General features: G+C 45.5%; 1 protein-coding gene across 1 annotated transcript in view; it reads right to left on the reverse strand.

The window, feature by feature from the left end:
* Positions 1–2,056: 2,056 nt before the first annotated feature.
* FAM163B (family with sequence similarity 163 member B) overlaps positions 2,057–24,569 on the reverse strand; it is a 110,086-nt gene continuing 87,573 nt past the window's right edge. Inside the window, exons 2-3 of the mRNA XM_077468189.1 lie at positions 8,434–8,549; positions 2,057–5,586 (exon numbers count right to left, since the gene is read on the reverse strand). Of these exons, the coding sequence (XP_077324315.1) occupies positions 5,203–5,586; positions 8,434–8,526 (477 nt within the window). The 5' untranslated portion in view covers positions 8,527–8,549 and the 3' untranslated portion in view covers positions 2,057–5,202. The remainder of the gene's footprint in view (positions 5,587–8,433; positions 8,550–24,569) is intronic.

A 24,569-nucleotide genomic window follows, 5' to 3' on the forward strand; every position in this document is an offset into this window, starting at 1 on the left:
GACGTTATCCTGACACTGCTCATAAATAAGAAATGTCTGCGCAGCACTCTCTTCTGCTGCTCATTATGAGGCCATGTATTGCTCAGTAGCGATTCACACTGTTTTCTATGATAATTTAAGCACCTAAGGTATCATTTTATTGATGTCTACACCCATCTGTCATTTTAAAACGGCTGAGAAAGCAGCTGCCTCTGGTCTATACCGATGTAAAAAAAAAAAAAAAAAAAAAAATCTCTTTGTAATCTAGGGGTTGGATATAGAATCACTGGATTATATTGCTAGTTTTGTGAAGACAAAAGTCCTTTGTTAATAAAACAAATTGCTGGTCACCAATATGCCATTTTTTTTTCTATAGTGGAAAAAGGGTTAGACCTTCTGTCAGACTTTTATTACTGTCTGTATCCTCAGTGGTGAAAATCCTCCTTACTCCCTGTGTTGTCACCTGGGCAGGAAGTGGGGGTAAAACTCATTAACAGGAACACAGATAATGTATCTGCTCAGCAAAACTAAAATGTATTATTTGGTTTGAGTCGGGCTCTTTCTAGAATAAGGCAGCCAAAAAAAAAAAAAGAAAAAACTGTTTTTTGCACCATTTACAACATACCGTCTTTCCCCGAAAGTAAGACATCCCCCGAAAATAAGACCTACTTCCAGTTTTGCCTCTCGCTGTAATATAAGGCATCCTCCGATAATAAGGCCCCTGAAGCTACCGTAAGACGTCTGACTCCTCTGGAGCATAGCGGTGGGCGCGGCCACGCAGCTCACTGATTGGCCGCAGCGCAGCCGGAGCTGTTCAGGCAGGTGCGAGGTCTCTTTAAATCAGTGAGCTGCGGCCAGCTGTCTGGATGACGAGCGACATCACCCGTCATAAGAGAGCCCGCCCTGCCGCCAGGACAAGCTGCCAACTTCTGCCGCCTGCTGCTCGCTCTGCCCTGACGGAGTCTGGCTGACTCACAATTAGACAGTGAGTGGGTCACGCGGGGGCAGGAGTCGGGCACATTGTGTGGAATCTGGCTGCCACAGACACACAGGGGTAACTTAGGTGGAGGGGAAATGTCTGATAAAGGTGGGGGATGTCTGGTGAAGGTGGGGGGGGGGGGGGACTAAATAATCCACTGGAACAGGGGTGGGGGGAGGGGGACTTACTTAAAATGACACAGGGTGGATTTGAGAGGGGGGGGGGGATCAAAATGGCACAGGAGGATCAGAAGGGGGGGGGGGGAATCAATAAATGTGTACCGTATTCATCTTCATGGAAAAATAAGACATCCCCTGAAAATAAGACCTAGCGCATCTTTGGGAGCAAAAGTTAATATAAGAAACTGTTTTATTTTCGGGGAAACAGGGTATGTACAGTAGGTGGACACCCTAAAGAAGGACTGTTTGTGCCTGCCTTTAAGAAGATTAGGAGTCAGTGGGAAGAATGCCTTGGCAGCTATGATCTGCTGAGGGGCGAGAATGGCGTCTAATGTGTACCTGACCGTTACTAATATTTGGAGGTTTTCAGGGACTTGTGGGATATTAGATGCACATTTTTTTTTTTCTGATCAGAGTTTTACAATTTTAAAAATGAACTACTAAAATACTAAAACATGGTCTATGGTTATTATTCTATGCAAACAGCCCTGTTTTAGAAGTCAAGTCTCACTCACACAGCTGCATTCTTCATAAAGGCTCAATTAAAAAAAAATCCATCAATGGAAGTGCGAGATGCATTTCCTGCCAATTGCTGCAGCAAATGTGCAGATAGGAACTCAGAAGCAGAGATTTCCTCTAGAAAGGCCTATTGAAAGAGGAAAAAAAAAAAAAAAAAAACGAGTTCACATGGACCAGAATCTAAAATACCAGTTGTTGTGTCTCAATAAGGACAAGGCCAACCAAGAACTGTGTGCATGCACACCAGGGCTGAAAGCTACTGAGCTAGGCTGTGACCCATCCAGTTGGCATGTAACCCCCGGCCCTAGACAAAGTCACCCTTGAAAAAGTTATTCAGCAGCTAAATGGTTTTTTTTTTTTTGTTTTTTTTTTTGACTTGGGCAAAGAAGTAATTGAAACATTTTAAAACAATGCAGATTTAACTCCACATGTACTACAATCTCACAATCTGCACAAAATGTACAATGATCCTACACTTGTTATAAATAGAAACACCCATCGTCATTATTTCCAATTGGTTACAGCCACAACATTGTATTAAAGCATAAATTGAAGTAATGTTAGATATATAGATATAGGATTTCACTTTGCTAGTTAACACGTCACCCGTTTCATATAAAAAACACCCCAATATATATATAAATATATATATATGTACTTCAAAAGTTGCATTTTGGAACGCCAAGTTATGGCCACAAGGGTTCAAAGCAAACAGTCAATTCACTTAACCTATTGAACATACATGGATAGAATGGTTAGGATATGTGCAATATGGTTGCTTATTTTTTATTTTTTTGTTGGTGCTAGATGGGGAAAGACTAAACAACATTGCCCCACTTTTATCTTTCAAACACCAGTAATCCCATAATGTATCAAAACAAATGTAGAGTCAGAGAGACCATACTAAATGTAGACCAAACCCCCCCGCTCTTACTTGCTGACCAGCGCTTAAAGTGATTGTAAAGGCAGGTTTTTTATCTTAACGCATTCTATGCCTCCCTAATACTTACCTGAAGTCCCTCTAGATCCAGCGATGTTGCAGGAGTGTCTTGGCTGCCCCGGGACTCTCCTCCTCATTGGCTGAGACAGCAGCACGGCGCCATTGGCTCCCAATGCTGTCAATCAAACCCAGTCAGCCAATGAGGAGAGAAAGGGGGTGGGGCCGAGTCACAGCGCCATGTCTGAATGGACACAGGGAGCTGTGGCTCGGCTTGGTTGCCCTCAAAGCAAGATGCTTGCTGTAGGGATACTCAGTAGGAGGGAGGGGCCACGAGCACAGAAGAGGGACCCGAGCAGAGGAGGATCTGGGCTGCTTTGTGCAAAACCATTTCACAGAGCAGGTAAGTAAAACATGTTTGTTAATTTTAACTTTACAATCACTTTAAATTACATTTTCCCGGGCCCCATTGGGTCGTCAAAGGGGCCCAGGAGGTGGGAGCAAAGGAGGAACTTTTTTAAAATTTTTGGGGCATAGGTGGATAAAGTCAGTGCTGCTATTTACTGCACCTTGGGGGCTTGGGTGGGGTGTAGGCGGTAGTTGGGGGCCCTGTCAGGAAGCCTGTATGGGGCCCCATGATGTCTAAGCCCTTGTACACACGGTCGGAGATTCCGACAACCAATTCCGACGGATTAATTCCGGAAGAGGTCCGGAAGTGATGTTGCATACACACGGTCGGACTAAATTGTTGGAAAATCCGATTGTACATAACGTGATGACGTTATTTCGTTACGACGGGACTACGTTCAGGCTAGTAGCCAGTAGCTTTGGTCTAGGAATTTGATCTGAGCATGCGTGGCACTTTGTCCATCGGAGTAGGCTACACATGATCGGAGTATGTCCGATCGGAGCATTTTGTCGGAAAATTTTACCGAAAAGTTGGTCCGTCGGATATTCCAACGGAAACAGTCCGATGGAGACCACACACAGTCGGATTATCCGACAACACAGTCCGATAGGAAACATTCCGTCGGAATCTCCGACCGTGTGTACAAGGGCTAACAGTGGCCCTGGGGAGGAGTTGTGTTCTTGCCTTGTGGTGCTGAGGTCTTGGTATGAATGGCAAAAGACGCAATCTGCATGGAGTTTGTATATTCCCCCACCCCATACATGTAGGTGCTGTTCCTCCTACAATCCAAAAAAAACAAACATACTGGTAGGTCAACTGGCTCTCACCCAAATTGGGTTTCTATGTGTAGGACAGTAGAGGGGACATTAGAGTTTAGTTTCCTCTGATGCAAAAACCTAAGTGATCAGTACAATGTTCTCTGTGCAGTGCTGTGGCAATTGTCGGAGCTATATAAATTAATAATAATAATAGTATGCGACTATGATGGGGACAAAACAGAGTAAGCTTCTCTAGTACAGATACTGATGTGAATGGTTAACTGGCATATTGTTCACTCTGGCATAACTGGCAGAGCTATAGAAATATATAATAATAATGGTGTTTGAGGGAATGTTGTGGGTGTAAGCTCCTGTGGCGCAGTCAATGATGCGAATGGATCAGTGTTTTCTGTACTGCACTGAGCAATATGATAGAGCTATATAATAATAATAGAGCTAAATGATAATATTCATAGCATGCGACTGTGATGGAGATATTAGAATGTAAGCTTCCTTTGGTGCAGAGGATGGTATGAATGGATCAGTGTTTTCCGTACTGAATTGTGAAATACGTCATAGCTAAATATTAATAATAGTGCATGAGATTGGAGTGTAAGCTCCTTATTTGCTTGATTTTCTGCACAAAATAATTTGTTTGGTGCCAATTTTCCATGTTTGGAGACTTTCCCAAGTATGGCGACTTTTAGTTTGATGTGACATATTCTAACTGATGTAGGAAGAATATAACATAAAATATATTTTCTCTCTCCCCACCCTTTGCATAAATTCACAGTTGACATTTCAGTCACCGCATCTCCCAATTTCATTTTTTTTTTTTTTTTTTTGTTCATATCAAAAGCAAAACGTGAATACAGAGATCCTTTTTGAAATGCAAAAATCCTCGGCAGAACATTTGCAATAGCTAAAGAGTTACAATTGAAAAATAATTCTACTACAATGTTGCGGTTGCACCAAAACTCCAACTCAGCCTGTCACAGTTTTAATTCCCCACACATTTATATATATATATATATATATATATATATATATGTGTGTGTGTGTGTGTTTTTTTGTTTTTTGCTTGACAATAAAGTGACAAATGTTTATATCTACTATATCATATTCAAATACATTCATAGATTTTAAAACACCGTCGTTCATGTAAAAGCTCAAATAACATCAGGAGTGAAAGGAACATGGAGGCAGGGAGTTGGAAAGTCTTTGAAAAATAAAGTGTGCTTTAAAGTTTTTTGTTTTTTTCCTCTTTTTTGCACAACACGGTTGCACAAGGGAAGGAAGGCTGTTGGGCTTTGGGATCTGTTTTCACAGAAGTGTTGAGAAATGTTAGAAAGAAGTAGTGCTGAGTGATGCTTTAGTGTTACAGACGGGGAGGGCCGAGGAAGTGCTAGCATCACATCGGGTGCTAGCGTCAAACACAACCTTCAAACATCCGTGCTGATGCTCCGACTTCGGGAAAAGGCCTCCCTCATTGCAGAGAGGCGGTTGGGGTTAAGTACCTGTATATTGCTCAGGTTAACTGGCAGTTCGATCTCTTCTTGGCTGATGGTCTTATAGGTGACGCGTTCGCCTCCGTTTCGAACCTCCTCCGGCGGGTGCAGGAGGAAGGCGGGCGGCTCATTGTGCGAGCAGCCCTGGCAGACGCTTCGGCAGTGCTGTTGTTTCTTGTTGTAGGGTGAGGCATAGAGGGAGGGGCCATTGGCCAGGACTACGTTCCGGTTGCAGTGCACCGGTGGAAAGCGGGAATGGACAGCGAAATCTGGTTCTTCCTCATCCTCTTCCGAGTCCTCCTTCTTGCAGCAGTAATACTGATGGAAGCAAACACAACAAGATTACACAATTTTTTTTTTTTTTGCTGTAAGACTCTTACCCCTTGTACACACGGTCAGACATTCCGATGGAAAATGTCCGATCGGACCGCGTTGTCGGATAATCCGACTGTGTGTGGGCTCCATCGGACGGTTTCCGTCGGAATATTCGACCGACAAAGTTTTAGAGCTGGGCTATAAAATTTTCCGACAGCATGATCCGATCGGACTTTGTCCGATCATGTGTTGAGAATTCCGATCGGACAAAGTGCCACGCATGCTCAGATCAAATTCCTAGACCAAAGCTATTGGCTACTAGCCTGAACGTAGTCCCGTCCTAACGAAATAATGTCATCACGTTCTGAACGATCGGATTTTCCGACAACTTTGTCCGACCGCGTGTATGCAACACCAGTTTTGGACAAAATCCGTCGTACAAAATCCGACGGATTTGGTTGTCGGAATGTCCGACCCGTGTGTACAAGGGCTTAAAGTTTGATTGAATCTTAAAAGAGGAGCTGCGGTCTCTCCCCAAAAAATACTGTAGATGCTGACTTTCAATAAAAGGATACTTACCTGTCCAGGGATCCAGCACCCAAGCTGATTCTTCATTCAGCTTCAGATGCAGGCACTGGGCATCTTAGGTAAGGGAAACCAGCAACGAAGCCTTCTGGCTTCACAGCTGGCTTCCTACTATGCATGCGCTAACCGTGCTGCGCTCTCTGAATGGTCCCGCTATCTGAGCAGGAAGTGGCCCCCCCCTCCCAACTAAAAAGTGCTAAATGTGGCAGTGGAGGGGCGGGAGGCTGCAAACTAGCGAAGCTTCCCTTTTTTGGGTGGAGCTCCACTTTAAGCTTAAAATGGAAGAAAAACATGAAGGGCCACATAGCGTAATTCCATTGAGTACAAAATAAACTTTAATGAAAGTTAAAAAAAACTCACATTTAGCAGATAAAATCAGAGCTTTAAAATTAAATGGCGGCAGTGGACACTGCCGCCATTTAATTTTAAAGCGCTGATTTTATCTGCTAAAGCGGAGGTCCACCCTAAAATGGACCTCCGCTCATCGGAATCCCCCCCCCCCTCCGGCGCCACAATCGGCACCTTTCAGGGGGGAGGGGGGTGCAGTTACCTGGATAATCCAGGTAACTGCACCCACTTCCGGGCTAGCTCTCTGCGGAAAGGGGCGTACGTTACGCCCCTTTCCGCAAGCGCCCGCCCCCTTCAGCAAGTGCACCGCTGCCTGCTGGGAAACACACAGCTCCCAGAGGCAGCGGGGACCGTCCGGATTGCGCCGCGCGGCTCGCGCATGCGCAGTAGGGAACCGGGAAATGAAGCCGAAAGGCTCCATTTCCTGATTCCCATACCCAAGATGGCGGCGACAGGACCCACCAGACGAGCGAGCGATCGGCTTCGGGTGCCGACATCGCGGGCGCGCTGGACAGGTAAGTGTCACTATTTAAAAGTCAGCAGCTGCAGTATTTGTAGCTGCTGGCTTTTTTTAAAAAAAAAAAAAACGCGGAGTCCCGGTGGACTCCCGCTTAAATGTGAGTTTTTTAACTTTCATTAAAGTTTATTTTCTATTCAACAGAATTACGCTATGTGGCCCTTCACGTTTTCCTTCTTTTAGACCATCCCCATTACATCTATGGACATCTGATCAACGTCTCTTATGAGACAAACCTTTAAAGACATCTCTCATCTTCTGAAGGTTCCAGTGTCCATTCCCATTGGTTGTACAAATAACATAAGCCTGTTTGACTCAAAGAACATATGATCTTGTGTGTTCAAACGTTCCGGTAAGCCTTCCAAATCTTCGGTGGTGGCATCTTTCACTTTAGTTATACATTCTGGTTCACCTCTGGGATATTCACAAGAAGCTTTGAATTGTTCGTAAGAAGTTTATGAACTGCATGCTGAAAACCGTCATTTTGGTTTTCCTTTGGACACTTACTATAGGTTTTTGTGTTAAACACATTTGTATACAATTGCTTGCTTTCATTCACGTGTTATGATTATTTGGGTTTATTACCCCTTATCTGACCCATGTGTCAGGTTATGTTTTAAGCGCTACACTATTTGTCTTCCTTGTTTTGCTATTTATCTAATTTGCTGTGTTAGCTGCTATCTTTAAGGGCAGCGCTGAATTATTTGTTACACTCTCTGACTGACCGGAGTTACGCGACGTCACTCCCGTGGGAGTCGCCAGTCATGGCACTTGCTAGGGAAGAAACGGCATGGAGGGCCATCTCTTCACAGCACATGTGCTGCTGACATCATCGGCGCAGTACAGTGTAAATATCTCCTAAACAGCGCATGCTTAGGAGATATTTACTGCACCTATAGGTAAGCCTTATTATAGGCTTACCTATAGGTACAAATTGAAAATGGAAGTTTACAACCACTTTAAAGCTGAGCACCACCCAACAGTTTAGGAGATATTTACAAAAAGACAGCCACCGCTGTGTACGGCGCATGCGGCGTAGACAGAGGCGCACAGGCGCATTGGGCAGGCCGCAGATCGCCGCGACATGCCGCTCGTGTCGGCTCCCGTGCGCATGCGCGGGAGTGACGTCATCGCGGCTCCGGCGAATCACAGCGCCGGAGCAGCGAGACCCGGAAGTCACTGTGGAGTATACATGGCAGCGGCGAACATAAAGACGGAGGACTGCTTCGGGGGGGCTTCGTTCTCAGGTAAGTTATTCATAATGAGCTAGTATGCTATGCATACTAGCTCATTATGCATTTGCCTTGCAGGTTGCTTTTTTTTTTTTTTTCCAACTGCCTTTACTTCCTCTTTAATGGCGTTTTCTTTGACTGAAGCACCAGCTTGGTGCAATGGCTTACCTGTAGCCTGCAGTAGCAGAGAACGGCAATAATACACAGAAGGATAACAGTTGCTAATATACCACCGGTGATGACCACAGTCCCGGCTGTCATTCGACCGTCTCTCCATTAACCACCTACAAGAGAAAAAAAAAAAAAAAAGGAACAGGCAATGAATAAACTAACAACGAAAAAAATAAAAAAACATGTCAGTATTACCCTAATGCAGACAGTGTACATCAGATAGATATATTTATGTAGCACTCTACATAAGCAGCTTTTATTAGGAAATGGATATTCCAGGCTGTTGGAGTACCACCATCTGGCTATACAGTATATATATATATATATATATATATATATATATATATATATATATATATATATATATATATATATATATATATACATACATACATACATATATACACACACACACATTATATATACATTTACATAGTTACATAGTTAGTAAGGTTGAATACGTTAGTTTGTTAGTGGCTTGCCCAGGCTGGGGGAGGGGAGAGAGTTAATGTTTGTGCTGCCGTTCCTGGGCTTTTTGGATCCAGCTTTCCCACCAGTGATATAAATATAAAGGGAAGGTTTTAGGGGTTTTCTAGCAGGCCATACCGAGCAGAACATGCTGTGATTACTGTGAAGGAGGACTGCTGTACCTTGCAATCTGTCAGGGGCAAAAGGGATCCAGAGAACACCAGCAATAGATTACTACCTTGTAAAGGTATGCCTGGGCAGCTTTTTCAGTAAAGTTGAATCAACTGTTCTGAGCCTGGTCTGAAGTTACTCCAAGGGGTGCATGCCGGTGTTCTGGCATATTCAGTGCGGTCATCATATAGTGTCCGCCCCGTACTGCGCATGCGCAGCACGGAGCAGAGGAAGCTTTGGAAAATCTCCGAAGATGAACGGCGCCTGCGCCGTGAGTCGAGGTGGTAGCCCCACCATCCAAGCGGACATAGGGCTGGCAAAATGAGAGGGCCCCTCGCGGGCTCGCTTCACTCGCCACGTTTCGGGCTCGGGTATTTTCGGAATCTGTGTGTGCATGCGCAGTACACAGCGGACACTATCCGATGGGGGAATGTATATGATAGGACAACGGCACTGGTGTATTCAAAATAACTTGGATCAGTAAAGCATATACAGAGTATGAGGTGAGAGTGCTAACCACTACACCACTGTGCCGCATATATATATATATACACACACATATATATATATATATATATATATATACACACACATATATATATATATATATACATACACACACATACATACATACACACACACACACACACACAAATTTCACTAACCAGATACCTACAACAACATCTTCCCTAAAATCTTGTCTGTCACAATGTCACATAGGGGCCTGGACCTTACACAGCCCTCAGCTCTACTACACAAGTAGTTAGCTATGGACTGTAAATCACCGACCATCCCTATTCTCTGAGCATGTTGAAAGCGTTTACCTGTCTGGTAGAGAAAGAATGACAGTGAAGTAATTTAAACAGGAAAAATACATGAATTGATACCACATAACAAGTTATTCTGGAGAAAATGAACTCGTCATTCTATTTTTGGAAGCCCCAGTTATGTGGCATTACGGTTCTGCGTCTGGAAATCTGTTTCATTTCCGTCAGACTCCAAGATTAAAAAAAGATGAATCTCTGGCCTTTATCAATATTCTGCAGACGTGAGGAATAATTGTAACAATATATCAATCATGTGCCGGATCACAAGATTAATGGTCCAGCTTTTTCCAATTCCAGAAAATCTCTCAACAGTGGAAGAAAACATTGCCAGGAAAGCCATGTTCTCTGCCCTAAACAAGCTCATTCCACTGGGGAACAAACACATTATGTTCCATATGAAATGCTTTAACCTGAAGCGGGTCAGGCTCCTGTATAAGTGATGGATAGAAAAGAAAATGCACTTCACATGTAGCATCAAGAAGGTGACATCCGTCCACAGGGAAGGTTTGGGAGCTGTTTAGGGATATTTTTCATTTAGCTTACCAGAAAAGGTATTCTGACCAGAAGTTAAAGTGGAGCTCCATCCAAAAGGGGAAGCTCTGCTGGTTTGCACCCTCCTCCCTACACTGCCACATTTGGCACTTTTTGTGGGGAGTGGGTACCTGCTTTGAGAGGTACCCGCTCCCACTTCTTGCTTAGATCACCCCCCCCCACCCCTTTCTTCCCCTGCAGTCTTCTCGGACACATCACAGGTCCTGGAAGACTACAGGACCATTCACAAGATGCAGTGTGACTCAGGCATGCCCAGTAGAAAGCATGCTGCGAAGCCTCAAGGCTTCACTTCCGGATTACTAGAGATGCTGGCACCTGCACCCGAAAAACCGATTGAAGAATCGGCTCGGGTGAGGACCTTACGGGATCCCTGGACAGATAAGTGTCCTTTTATCAAAAATCAGTAGCTACAGTATGTGTGGCTGCTGGCTTTATATTTTTTTTATATTCTTTTTTTTTTTTCTTCCATAAAGCTTTTATTGAGGAAAAACAAGGAAAAATTTACAATGAAAAAATTTGTCCGAGCAAAACAGTAGTTACATGTAACCAATGGTTTAAAGAGATGCACAGGCTTCACATCTTTCATCAAGAAAACAAGTGCGTCAACAGTGGCGACATAGTATCAAATATTAGCTTGTGGATGGGGGTGTCGGATTTTGTATTCTATTGTATTCCGGGTGGTGATTTAGCTTTCCTAGAGGGTGGTTTGACGGATTTCTAAGGGGGTGCGTTCACGTTGAGCGATGTTATCTCGGTTTTTCCAGTTGTTTGGTAAGATATGTTGAGTAAGGCTTTGGTGCTTCTGTGAGGTTGTAAGATTCGTATATGTATCTGGCCTTACTCAGATCATTGTGTTTATATTTTTTTGAAGGAACCTAGAGCTCCTCTTTAACCACTTGAGATCCGCGCTATAGTCAATTGACGGCTACAGCGCGGATCTCCTTTTCCGGGACGACGTCTATTGACGTCGTCCCGTGTACGAGCGCCCTGCGCGCCCCCTGAGGGGCGCGCTCTGTGATCGGCGAGTCCATGAGACTCGCCTGATCACCGATCTGTGCAAGGGGTCGATCCCGACCCCTTATCACGTGATCAGCTGTCAGCCAATGACAGCTGATCATGTGATATAACGGAGCCGGTAATCGGCTATTATTCCTCCTCGTGCTGACAGCGCGAGGAGAAAAAAAAAAGCCGATCACCGGCGGCCGTGATCGGGACATCAGTCCCGATCACGGCCAGCCCTGCTAGCGACCACCTGCCCCCTGACAGTGCCCACCTGCCCCCTGCAGTGCCCCACTTAAAAAAAGTAAGTGCCCCCCGTCAGTGCCACCCAGCAGTGCCCACAGTGCCACCCAGCAGTGCCACCCACAGTGCCACCCAGCAGTGCCCACAATCTGCCTCAAAGGTGCTGCACCCCAGTGCCGCCCATCAGTGCCCAGCAGTGCCGCCCATCAGTGCCACCTATCAGTGCCCATCAGTCCTATCAGTGGTACCTATCAGTGCCCATCCGTGCCACCCATCCGTGCCATCTTATCTGTGCCCATCTTTGCCCATCAGTGCCGCCTTATCTGTGCCCATCGGTGCCACCTTATCTGTGCCTATTAGTGCCGCCTTAACTATGCCTATCAGTGCCCACCAGTGCAGCCTATCAGTGCCCACCAATGCAGCCCATCAGTGCCCACCAGTGCAGCCTATCAGTGCCGCCTAATCAGCGCACTTCAATGAAGGAGAAAAATTACCCGTTTTTGCAAAATTTTATAACAAACTATTAAAACATGATTTTTTTTTTTTTTTTTTTGCATCTTTTTTTGTTTGTTTAGCAAAAATAAAACTCCGAGCTGTAACTAAATACCACCAAAAGAAAGCTCTATTTGTGGGAAAAAAATTATAAAAATTTCATTTGGGTACAGTGTTGTATGCCCGCGCAATTGTCATTCAAAGTGCATCAGCGCTGAAAGCTGAAAATTGTTCTGGGACTGAGGGGGGTTTAAGTGCCCAGTAAGCAAGTGGTTAACTACTGAGTAACATAGATATTCTGTTACTTTGTCCATGTAGGTTCTCTTGATAGGGTCCCCAGTGCCCACCCACCCATTACTACTTCCCATTCACACCCATGGAAGTACTGAGTCTAATCCCTGTGTTAACTCTGTGTCAGTCTGTATCAGAGCTTACACAGGGTTGATGACCTTCCCCCCTTCCTCATGTGACAGTATCTGGATCTAGTGATTGGCTGCTCAAGTCCAGGCAATGCATCCTGGGAAGAAAAGGAAAAGGTCACATGGTCCCCCATTTGAGGAAATGTATCTGCAAGAGAAGTATCCCTTCTGCAGATAAAGACGGTTGCAGGGAACAGCACCAAGAGAACCAGTGGGTGCCCTGAAAAGAGAACCTGTCATGCTGTCCTAAATGGGCAAGAGTGACTGATTCCCACTAATGCCGCGTACACACGACCGGACTTTGAGGGACTAGGTCCGACAGACTTTCGACTGAGTTCTGACGGACTTTCCGAATGAACGGACTTGGCCACACACAATCACACCAAAGTCCGACGGATTCGAACGTGACGACGTACGACCGGACTAGAATCAGGAAGTTCATAGCCAGTAGCCAATAGCTGCCCTCGCGTCGGTTTTTTGTCCGTCGGAGTTCCGGCGGAAAAATTTGTTCCATTTCTAAAGTCTGTCGGATTTTTGCAAATCAAAAGTCCGCTGCAGCCCACACACGATCGAATGGTCTGCCGGAATCATTCCGTCGGACCTTTGATGTTGAAAAGTCCGGTCGTGTGTACGCGGCATAAGGAATTTAATTGCAGGGGAATATCAGAGGTGGGCCACTGGGTTCAAAATCATTCATGTTAGTTATCAAAGGATGTCAACATTAGGCTATTAGAGGCCATCATTAGACAGCAGGACTTTTGATGAATTCCCTAGTTACATGTTGCATGCTGAAAATGTACATATTTGTGTGTTTTGGGAGCAAACAGGACATAAAAAGAATGTTCATTTCATGCAAAATGTACAACTGTACTGAGGGGACGACTAGGACAGACTGTAACCATTACAACATGTGGCTGTTGAGCAAGAACAATAACTCAGGTTACATTTCCAATATATTGACACACTGTGATAGGGGACACTCCTTGGCAGTTCACAGTGTTCACAATACAATGAATCCAAACTCAATCTGACCCGTGACTCACAGATTACCCTAAAGGACTGCAGAATGTGTCTTGTAATTTGTTGCTGGCCTACAATATGAGAGCAAATGAGCCACCTTAGAGAATTTATCTGCCCCAGTAAACCCCAGACAAGCGATATGAGAGTCATCCCACGAGGCAGAATGGCAAAAAAAGACCAGTTTATTGCGGATTCAGATCGGTTTGAGTGCAGCTTTCCTTTTGAGAACCACATATTTATTTGAACCAAACCAAGCGCAGATTTTTTTACACAATGAAAAATTACCAGTTGTAGGAAATGTAACATGTCGGTGTGTGGCCATTAGATCAATCATCACAGGCTTCAGCTAATGAAAGATTCCCCCCTTTCTTACCTCTGTGTGCTCCCCCCTTACATCAGTGTGTTCCCCCTCTCACATCAACATGTCCCCTCCCTGCTTAGCTTAGTGTGCCTCCCTCATTACATCAATGTTTTACCGCTCCTTTCCTCAGTGTGCCCCCCCTCCTTACATCACTGTGTTACCCCTTCTTGCCTCAGTATGACCCCCCCCTCCTTACAGCAGTGTGTTCCCCATTCTTACTTCAGTGTACCCCCCTTCTTACCTTAGTGTGACCCCCCTCTTTATATTTGTGCACCCTCCCTGCTTAAATCAGCATGCCTCCCTCCTTCCCTCAGTGTACCCACCCTCCTTATATCAATAAGCCCCTACCCCTTCCTTAACTCAGTGTGTTCCTCATTATTACCTCAGTGTGTTCCTGTCCTTACATGTGTGTACCAACCGCCTTACATCAGTGTGCTCCCCCCTTCTTACTTCACTGTGTCTCCCTCCTTATATCAGTGTGCCCCCTCCTTACATCACTGTGCCTCCCTCCTTACATCAGTGTGCCCCCTCCTTACATCACTGTACCTCCCTCCCTACATCAGTGTGCCCCCTCCTTACATCACTGTGCCTCCCTCCTTACATCAGTGTGCCCCCTCCTTACATCACTGTACCTCCCTCCCTACATCAGTGTGCCCCCTCCTTACATCACTGTGCCTCCCTCCTTACAGCAGTGTGCCCCCTCCTTACAGCAGTGTGCCCCCTCCTTACAGCAGTGTGCCCCCTCCTTACAGCAGTGTGCCCCCTCCTTACATCAGTGTGCCCCCTCCTTACATCAGTGTGCCCCCCTCCCTACCTCAGGGTGTCCCTATTCCTTACCTCGGAGTGTCCCTATTCCTTACCTCAGTGTGTTCCCCACTCCTTACATCAGTGTTTTCACCCTCCTACATTACTGCCCCCCTACTTACATCAGTGTGCGCCCTCTTTCTTACTTCAGTGTGCCTCCCTCCCTATCTCAGTGTGCCCCCATTCCTATCTCAGTGTGTCCCCTCCTCCCCTTCTTGCATCAGTGTGTTCACCCTCCTACATTACTGGCCCACCTCCTTACATCAGCGTGCCCCCCCCCCTTTCTTACTTCAGTGTGCCCCCTCCTTACATCAGTGTGCCCCCTTCCTATCTCAGTGTGCCCCTATTCCTTACCTCAGTGTCTTCCCATTTCTTACCTCAGTGTGTTTCCCCGCTCCCTACCTCGGTCTACCCATATTCCTTACCTAAGTTTGTTCTCAATTCTTACCTCATTGTGCCTCCCCCCTCCTTACATCAGCTGGTTCCCCATTCTTACCTCAGTGTGCCCCCCCAACATCAGTATGTTCACACTCTTACATTAATGCCCCCTCTCTTTACCCCACTATGCCCCCATCCTTACCTCAATGTGCTCCCCTCCTTACATCAGTGTATTCCCATTCTTACATTAGTTTTCTCCCCCTCCTACACCTTGGTGTGCCCCCCTCCTTACATCACTGTGTTCCCCCACCTTATATCAGTGTGTTCCTCCTCCTTACCTCAATGTGCTCCCCCCTCCTGACCTCAGTGCCCCCACCACCCCTCCTTACATCAATGTGTTCCCCCTCCCTACCTCAGTGTGCCCCCCCCTTACCCCAGTGTTCCCCCTCTCCTTACATCAGTGTGTCCCCCCTCCTTACATTAGTATTGCCTTCATTCTTACATCAGTTTTCCCCCCTCCTTACATCGGTGTGTTCATCGGAAGAAGACATGAAATGATGCCTCCAGTGACAGCATGTGGACAAACTGCATCATTTCACCTGGAATGCAGCTTTTTCTCTGTCATCAATCTAGTGCAGGGGTACCCAACCGCTGGCCCATGCCCTCTGATGTGGCCTGCCACCTCCTGCTCTGGGATGGCAGGTCGGCAAGCCCAAATTGCAGGTCCCGACCCGCCATCCCCGTGCATCAGTGTGAAGAACAGAGATGGTGTTCTGTTAAAAATATCCAATTCATCGTGTTTTTACACACCAGCAACCGTGTACGCTACGGTACACGAAGATGTAGCATTTTTGACAGAGCAGCGGGTAAGGAGAAAAAAAGTTGTTACCGCCTCGGATGCGGCCATTTTGTTGGTTTGTCTTGGAGCGGACTAGCAATGTCCGCTCATAATATTGTGTACACGGTTGCCGGTATTGTGTCAAAACAGCAAGTCGTCGAAATATCCAATTACTGATGGTTTACAGTAACCGGAAGTGACGTGATTGGAGATCTCAATGAATTGGCTATTTTGACAGAACACTGGCGCTAGAAGAAGCATAGCTGTATAGCCCTGGCTCCGGAGTGATACCAAATGTACTCCGCCTGTGACAGGAGCGATACAGGAAGCGTTGGCTCTGCTCTCTACTGCAGCTGCATGCTTCCTCCAGCGCCGACTCCTGTCACACTGATGCTCGGGGGTGGTGGGTTGGGAACCAGCCAGCAGTACCCAGCAACAGTACACACCAGCAGTACCAGCAGCAGTATCCGCCAGCTGTACCCACCAGCAGTACCAGTCAGTAATACCCACCAGCTGTACCAGCCATCAGTAGCCACCAGCAGTACCAGCTGTACCAGCCAGCAGTACCCAGCAACAGTACCAGCCAGCAGCACCCACCAACAGTACCAGCCAGCAGCACCCACCAACAGTACCAGCCAGCAGCACACACCAGACGTACCAGCCATCAGTACCCACCAGCAGTACCAGCCATCAGTACCCACCACAGCAGCCACCAGCCATACCCACCTGGGGGACAGCAACAGCCAGCGATACCTGCAAGAATCCTGAGGAAGAAGTGAAGATTGGGGTCAGTTGAGGTGCAGGTACCAAAGTGCATCAGTGTGAAAGCAGCCTTAGGTCCCTTTCATACAATCGGTCCGAATTGGGCCGCCTGTCTGTTTTTCAGGTGGACCCAATCAAACCCTCCATTCACCTCTTTAGAGCAGACTTGTGCCCGTTTACACATGCCTATCTCCATTCCGATACACTTAAAAAAGCAGAAGGGGATTTGTCCTCTTCTGTCTGGGCGGATAGGACCGGAGAGCCCACAGAGTAGAGTGTGCTGTGTCCGTGTCTGCTCTGCACATACAGAGTGGACACGGACCTGTCATCTGCCTGCTCCCCTAAATGTGGCCCGGGACTGGTTACCAAGTCGCTAAAGTAGCCCTCACTCCTCAAAAGGTTGGCCACCCCTGATCTAGTGTATTGTATACAGATCTCTACTTTTTTTTTGCATACATTTATATACACTAGATACTCCACTACTGCAATTATACTGCATTTATTGCTGTGACGGTATTTTACTTGGGCATAGATTAATGGTTTAGGTCAGGGGTAGGCAACCATAAAGAGATGGAGATCCACCTGAACATCATGAGGGAAGTCAAAGATCACTGGGCACAGTGTTGCCCAGTGTCGCCTCCTCACACCTGATTTAATTCTCTAATTGCCATATTAACATGTCACAATCACATGCATTGCACGGCAATCACGGGTTTAAATAGGGTGGTGAGGAGGCAACTTATCACCTACTCACCACCTGTCAAACATACACAGATCCCCTTTCAGGAGCAGCAGTCCCTTCTGCAATTGTGAATGAGCCATTATTTGCATTCCGCAGCAGCACCCTAAGGCCGCATACACACGGGCGGACTGTCTGCCCAACTTAGTCCGCTGAACAGTGTTTCAGCGGACAATCCGCTCGTGTGTGGGCTTCAGCGGACTTTTTCAGCGGACAGTCTGACGAACAAAGTCTTACGGAATTTCCGTAAGACAGTCCGTTCAAACTTGGTTTTGTCCGTCCAAACTTGGTTTCAGCGGACAGTCCGCTCGTGTGTAGGCAAGTTGGACGGACTAAGTATGGCGCATGCTTAGAAAGGGTTTACACGGCCGAAGGTTGCATTGCAGTGTATAGGACGTCGTTTTTCTAGTCCCGTCGTACGTGCTGTACACGTCATCACGCACGCTTTCAGCGGACTGTCTGCTCATCGTGTGTGGTCAAGTCCGTTCATGCTAATTTTGAACGGACTGTCTGTCGGATTGTCTGCCGAACTTAGTTGGGCAGACAGTCCGCCCATGTGTACGCGGCCTTAGGGCTCATTCACACGTAAAGTTGGGGGGGGGGGGGGGTGGTAAAACCATGTGGTAGCTTCTATGAATGGTACATGATCTATGAAAGGAGGACAGTCAGATGACTCCCCCCTCCTTCAATGATTGTATTCATAGAAGCTGTAGTATGGCTTCTGTCAATGAAAGAGTTGGGCGGAAAGGGGGGGCGTAGTCAGGCTCTCTTCTTGGTTATTTGGTGGATAGTTTGGCCAAAGCTATTTTGACCCTACTTCTCCTATGGCCCACAGGTGTGGAGAACATTCTGCACTCCTGTGACCCATTTTCAGCTAACAGCTGGCTAATACCCACTCTCGGCTGATGATACTCAGCCAGTCCAAGCTAGGGAAAAATCCTGACTTTACAGTCAGGATTCACCCTAATGCCTGTGTCCAGACAAAATAGGCAACTCGGGAAAAAGTTGAACCACGTCACTTCCGCTTTCTTTTTTTTTTTTCAATACTTTATTTTTGCAAGAAAACATACAGTGGATACAGAAACCATACAACAATGTAGGACTCTAAATACATCTCAAACAAGGGAGGATCCTGTCCACCTATATCCGTATTCTTATGATCTCAACATATACATGTGGTAAGGACTGTGAATACTTCCGCTTTCTTTAACCACTTCCCGATGTACGTCGGCAGAATGGCACGGGCAGGCATATTGGCGTACAGGTACGTCCAGTTTTAAATGCCGCCCTGCCATTGCGCTCGCGTGCCGGTCGGGACCCCCGTGAGTCCGGTCGCAGGTCCCGCGGACTCTATCGCCGCGGGGATACCTGCAATCGTCTCATGGGGCGGCTGAACGAGGAGGTGCCCTTGTAAACAGCATCTCCCTGTTCTGCCTAGCAACAAGTGACGCTGATCTCTGCTCCATGTGATTGGAGCAGAGATCAGTGTTCACTAAAACAAAGCCCAGTCCCCCACAGTTAGTAACACACCCCTAGGAACACTTAACCCCTACACTGCCACCCCCTGGTTAACCCCTTCACTGCCAGTGTCATTTACACAGGAATCATTGCATTTGTATAGCAGTGATTGCTGTATAAATGACAAAAGGTCCCAAAAGTGTGTCAAAAATGTCCGATGTGTCCCCCATAATGTCGCAGTCACAATAAAAATGACTGATCGCCGCCATTACTAGTAAAAAAAAAAATTTAATAAAACTGACATAAAACTATCCCCTATTTTGTAAACGCTATTACTTTTGCGCAAACCAATCAATAATCGCTTATTGTGATTTTTTTTTACCAAAAATATGTAGAAGAATACGTATCGGCCTAAACTGAGGGAAAAAATTTTTTTTTATATATTTTTGGGGGATATTTATTATAACAAAAAGTAAAATATAATGCGTTTTTTCTTCAAAATTGTCACTCTATTTTTGTTTATAGCGCAAAAAAATAAAAACCGCAGGGGTAATCAAATACCACCAAAAGAAAGTTCTATTTGTGGGGAAAAAAAGGACGTCAATTTTGTTTGGGAGCCACGTCGCACGACTGCGCAATTGTCAGTTAAAGTGGCGCAGTGCCGAATCGCAAAAAGTGGTCTGGTCTTAAGCCAGCAAAATGGTCCGGGGCTGAAAGTGGTTAAACCATCAGTAATTGCTGATTTGGATGAATTGGTGTCTGGACACAACATCAGTACGGTACAGGAAGATTTTGCCGTTTTCACGGGACACAGCGGCTAACGAGGACAAAATTGTCGCCACCTCGAAACTATTGGTTAGTTTCGAAAAGAAGTAACAATTTCCACTCATAATATCGTGCACCGGACTCTATTCGGTTGCCGGTGTTGTGTCCAAACACCAATTTGTGAAAATAAACAGCAATTCATTAAAATCTGCAATTCATAAAGGTTTAAAGAAAAAACAGAAGTGATGTGGGTTGCTCATTCTGCCAGGTTCGCTGTTTTGTCAGAACACCCTGTTCACACCTGCAAAGTATCTGTGCATTTTTTGGTGCTGTGCTTTGAAAAAATCCGGCTTGCTGCATCTTTGATGCACTTTCATAAAAATGCATGTTATATAGAGTTCTAGAGTGCTAACACACCTAAAACACATGTAATATGCAAATATAATGCAACACATCTAGAACACATCGCACAAATGTTAAATGAGCCTTATTGACTATAAATGTTTTAAGTATGATAAATTACTTTTATCGGGTGTGATAACTACAGCCCATGCAATAGAAGCTGTTTGTGCAAAAAACTTAACATTTCCTCCGCTAAAGGCACATACTATTGAGAATTCAGAAATGACCACCATGGACACTGCCTTTACATTCATATTTGTCCCCTTGTTCATTCAGAAAAATGGATACCAAGATAATGAAATGGCAGGACACAATTGCTTTAATTATATTAGCAAAGTAGATGGATATTTCTGGGAAGGGAAGGTGTAAACAATTCCCCAAAGCATTTGCATTTCAAAAACCCCTTGACCTCCAAGAGTAAAAGGTCAAAAGGTGAAAATTTACAATAATGGACAAGAGGGCAGTTGGAAATCATGATAAATAACCGTACCCATAATAGCCAACGTCATTGCATCCGGGAACCACCAGGGAAAAGTCACTTCTCAAAGCACTGTGAGATTATACAGTATATAGCAGAATCTCACTGGCGATACTGCAGATTTCTCAATAGAGACCAGCAAGAATGCACCCTATCTAATCACTGGAGACCAGCGATATTACTGACCCCTCACATTTACGACAATGTAGTCTGTTCCTTTATTAGAGACCAGTGATATCACTGATATTAAATATTCATGAGCGTGAACCAAATCCAATCACTAGAGATCAGCGACGTTACCAAGGTGCTTCATATTCATGATAGCGAAGCCGACTCTACTCTAGAGACCACATCCCTTCATATTCATGACAGTGAAGCCGACTCTACTCTAGAGACCACATCACTTCATATTCATGACAGTGAAGCCGACTCTACTCTAGAGACCACATCCCTTCATATTCATGATAGCGAAGCCGACTCTACTCTAGAGACCACATCCCTTCATATTCATGATAGTGAAGCTGACTCTACTCTAGAGACCACATCCCTTCATATTCATGATAGCGAAGCCGACTCTACTCTAGAGACCACATCACTTCATATTCATGACAGTGAAGCCGACTCTACTCTAGAGACCACATCCCTTCATATTCATGATAGCGAAGCCAACTCTAGAGACCACATCACTTCATATTCATGATAGCGAAGCCAACTCTAGAGACCACATCACTTCATATTCATGACAGTGAAGCCGACTCTACTCTAGAGACCACATCCCTTCATATTCATGATAGCGAAGCCGACTCTACTCTAGAGACCACATCCCTTCATATTCATGATAGTGAAGCTGACTCTACTCTAGAGACCACATCCCTTCATATTCATGATAGCGAAGCCGACTCTACTCTAGAGACCACATCACTTCATATTCATGACAGTGAAGCCGACTCTACTCTAGAGACCACATCCCTTCATATTCATGATAGCGAAGCCGACTCTACTCTAGAGACCACATCACTTCATATTCATGATAGCGAAGCCAACTCTAGAGACCACATCACTTCATATTCATGACAGTGAAGCCGACTCTACTCTAGAGACCACATCCCTTCATATTCATGATAGCGAAGCCGACTCTACTCTAGAGACCACATCCCTTCATATTCATGATAGCGAAGCCAACTCTAGAGACCACATCACTTCATAGTCATGATAGCGAAGCTGACTCTACTCTAGAGACCACATCCCTTCATATTCATGATAGTGAAGCAAAGCCGACTCTACTCTAGAGACCACATCCCTTCATATTCATGATAGCAAAGCCGACTACTCTAGAGACCACATCCCTTCATATTCATGATAGCGAAGCCGACTCTACTCTAGAGACCACATCCCTTCATATTCATGATAGCGAAGCCGACTCTACTCTAGAGACCACATCACTTCATATTCATGACAGTGAAGCCGACTCTACTCTAGAGACCACATCCCTTCATATTCATGATAGCGAAGCCGACTCTACTCTAGAGACCACATCCCTTCATATTCATGATAGCGAAGCTGACTACTCTAGAGACCACATCCCTTCATATTTATGATAGCAAAGCCGACTCTACTCTAGAGACCACATCCCTTCATATTCATGATAGCGAAGCCGACTCTACTCTAGAGACCACATCCCTTCATATTCATGATAGCGAAGCTGACTACTCTAGAGACCACATCCCTTCATATTTATGATAGCAAAGCCGACTACTCTAGAGACCACATCCCTTCATATTCATGATAGCGAAGCCGACTCTACTCTAGAGACCACATCCCTTCATATTCATGATAGCGAAGCCGACTCTACTCTAGAGACCACATCCCTTCATATTCATGATAGCGAAGCCGACTCTACTCTAGAGACCACATCCCTTCATATTCATGATAGCGAAGCCGACTACTCTAGAGACCACATCCCTTCATATTCATGATAGCGAAGCCGACTCTACTCTAGAGACCACATCCCTTCATAGTCATGATAGCGAAGCCGACTCTACTCTAGAGACCACATCCCTTCATATTCGTGATAGCGAAGCCGACTCTACTCTAGAGACCACATCCCTTCATATTCATGATAGCGAAGCCGACTCTACTCTAGAGACCACATCCCTTCATATTCATGATAGCGAAGCCGACTCTACTCTAGAGACCACATCCCTTCATATTCATGATAGCGAAGCCGACTCTACTCTAGAGACCACATCACTTCATATTCATGACAGTGAAGCCGACTCTACTCTAGAGACCACATCCCTTCATATTCATGATAGCGAAGCTGACTCTACTCTAGAGACCACATCCCTTCATATTCATGATAGCGAAGCCAACTCTAGAGACCACATCACTTCATATTCATGATAGCGAAGCCAACTCTAGAGACCACATCACTTCATATTCATGATAGTGAAGCTGACTCTACTCTAGAGACCACATCACTTCATAGTCATGATAGCGAAGCTGACTCTACTCTAGAGACCACATCCCTTCATATTCATGATAGTGAAGCAAAGCCGACTCTACTCTAGAGACCACATCCCTTCATATTCATGATAGCAAAGCCGACTCTACTCTAGAGACCACATCACTTCATATTCATGACAGTGAAGCCGACTCTACTCTAGAGACCACATCCCTTCATATTCATGATAGCGAAGCCGACTCTACTCTAGAGACCACATCCCTTCATATTCATGATAGCGAAGCCGACTCTACTCTAGAGACCACATCCCTTCATATTCATGATAGCGAAGCTGACTACTCTAGAGACCACATCCCTTCATATTTATGATAGCAAAGCCGACTACTCTAGAGACCACATCCCTTCATATTCATGATAGCGAAGCTGACTCTACTCTAGAGACCACATCCCTTCATATTCATGATAGCGAAGCCGACTCTACTCTAGAGACCACATCACTTCATATTCATGATAGCGAAGCCGACTCTACTCTAGAGACCACATCCCTTCATATTCATGATAGCGAAGCCGACTCTACTCTAGAGACCACATCACTTCATATTCATGACAGTGAAGCCGACTCTACTCTAGAGACCACATCCCTTCATATTCATGATAGCGAAGCCAACTCTAGAGACCACATCCCTTCATATTCATGATAGCGAAGCCGACTCTACTCTAGAGACCACATCCCTTCATATTCATGATAGCAAAGCCGACTCTACTCTAGAGACCACATCCCTTCATATTCATGATAGCGAAGCCGACTCTACTCTAGAGACCACATCCCTTCATATTCATGATAGCGAAGCTGACTACTCTAGAGACCACATCCCTTCATATTTATGATAGCAAAGCCGACTACTCTAGAGACCACATCCCTTCATATTCATGATAGCGAAGCCAACTCTAGAGACCACATCACTTCATATTCATGATGGCAAAGCTGACTACTCTAGAGACCACATCCCTTCATATTTATGATAGCAAAGCCGACTACTCTAGAGACCACATCCCTTCATATTCATGATAGCGAAGCCAACTCTAGAGACCACATCACTTCATATTCATGATAGCAAAGCTGACTACTCTAGAGACCACATCCCTTCATATTCATGATAGCGAAGCCGACTACTCTAGAGACCACACCCCTTCATATTCATGATAGTGAAGCCGACTCTACTCTAGAGACCACATCCCTTCATATTCATGATAGCAAAGCTGACTACTCTAGAGACCACATCCCTTCATATTCATGATAGCGAAGCCGACTACTCTAGAGACCACATCCCTTCATATTCATCATAGCGAAGCTGACTCTACTCTAGAGACCACATCCCTTCATATTCATGATAGCGAAGCCGACTCTACTCTAGAGACCACATCACTTCATATTCATGATAGCGAAGCCGACTCTACTCTAGAGACCACATCCCTTCATATTCATGATAGCG

Source organism: Lithobates pipiens, unplaced genomic scaffold (assembly GCF_037356315.1).
Source record: "Lithobates pipiens isolate NorthernLeopardFrog02 unplaced genomic scaffold, aLitPip1_a1.2 Scaffold_11, whole genome shotgun sequence".
NCBI lineage: Eukaryota > Metazoa > Chordata > Amphibia > Anura > Ranidae > Lithobates > Lithobates pipiens.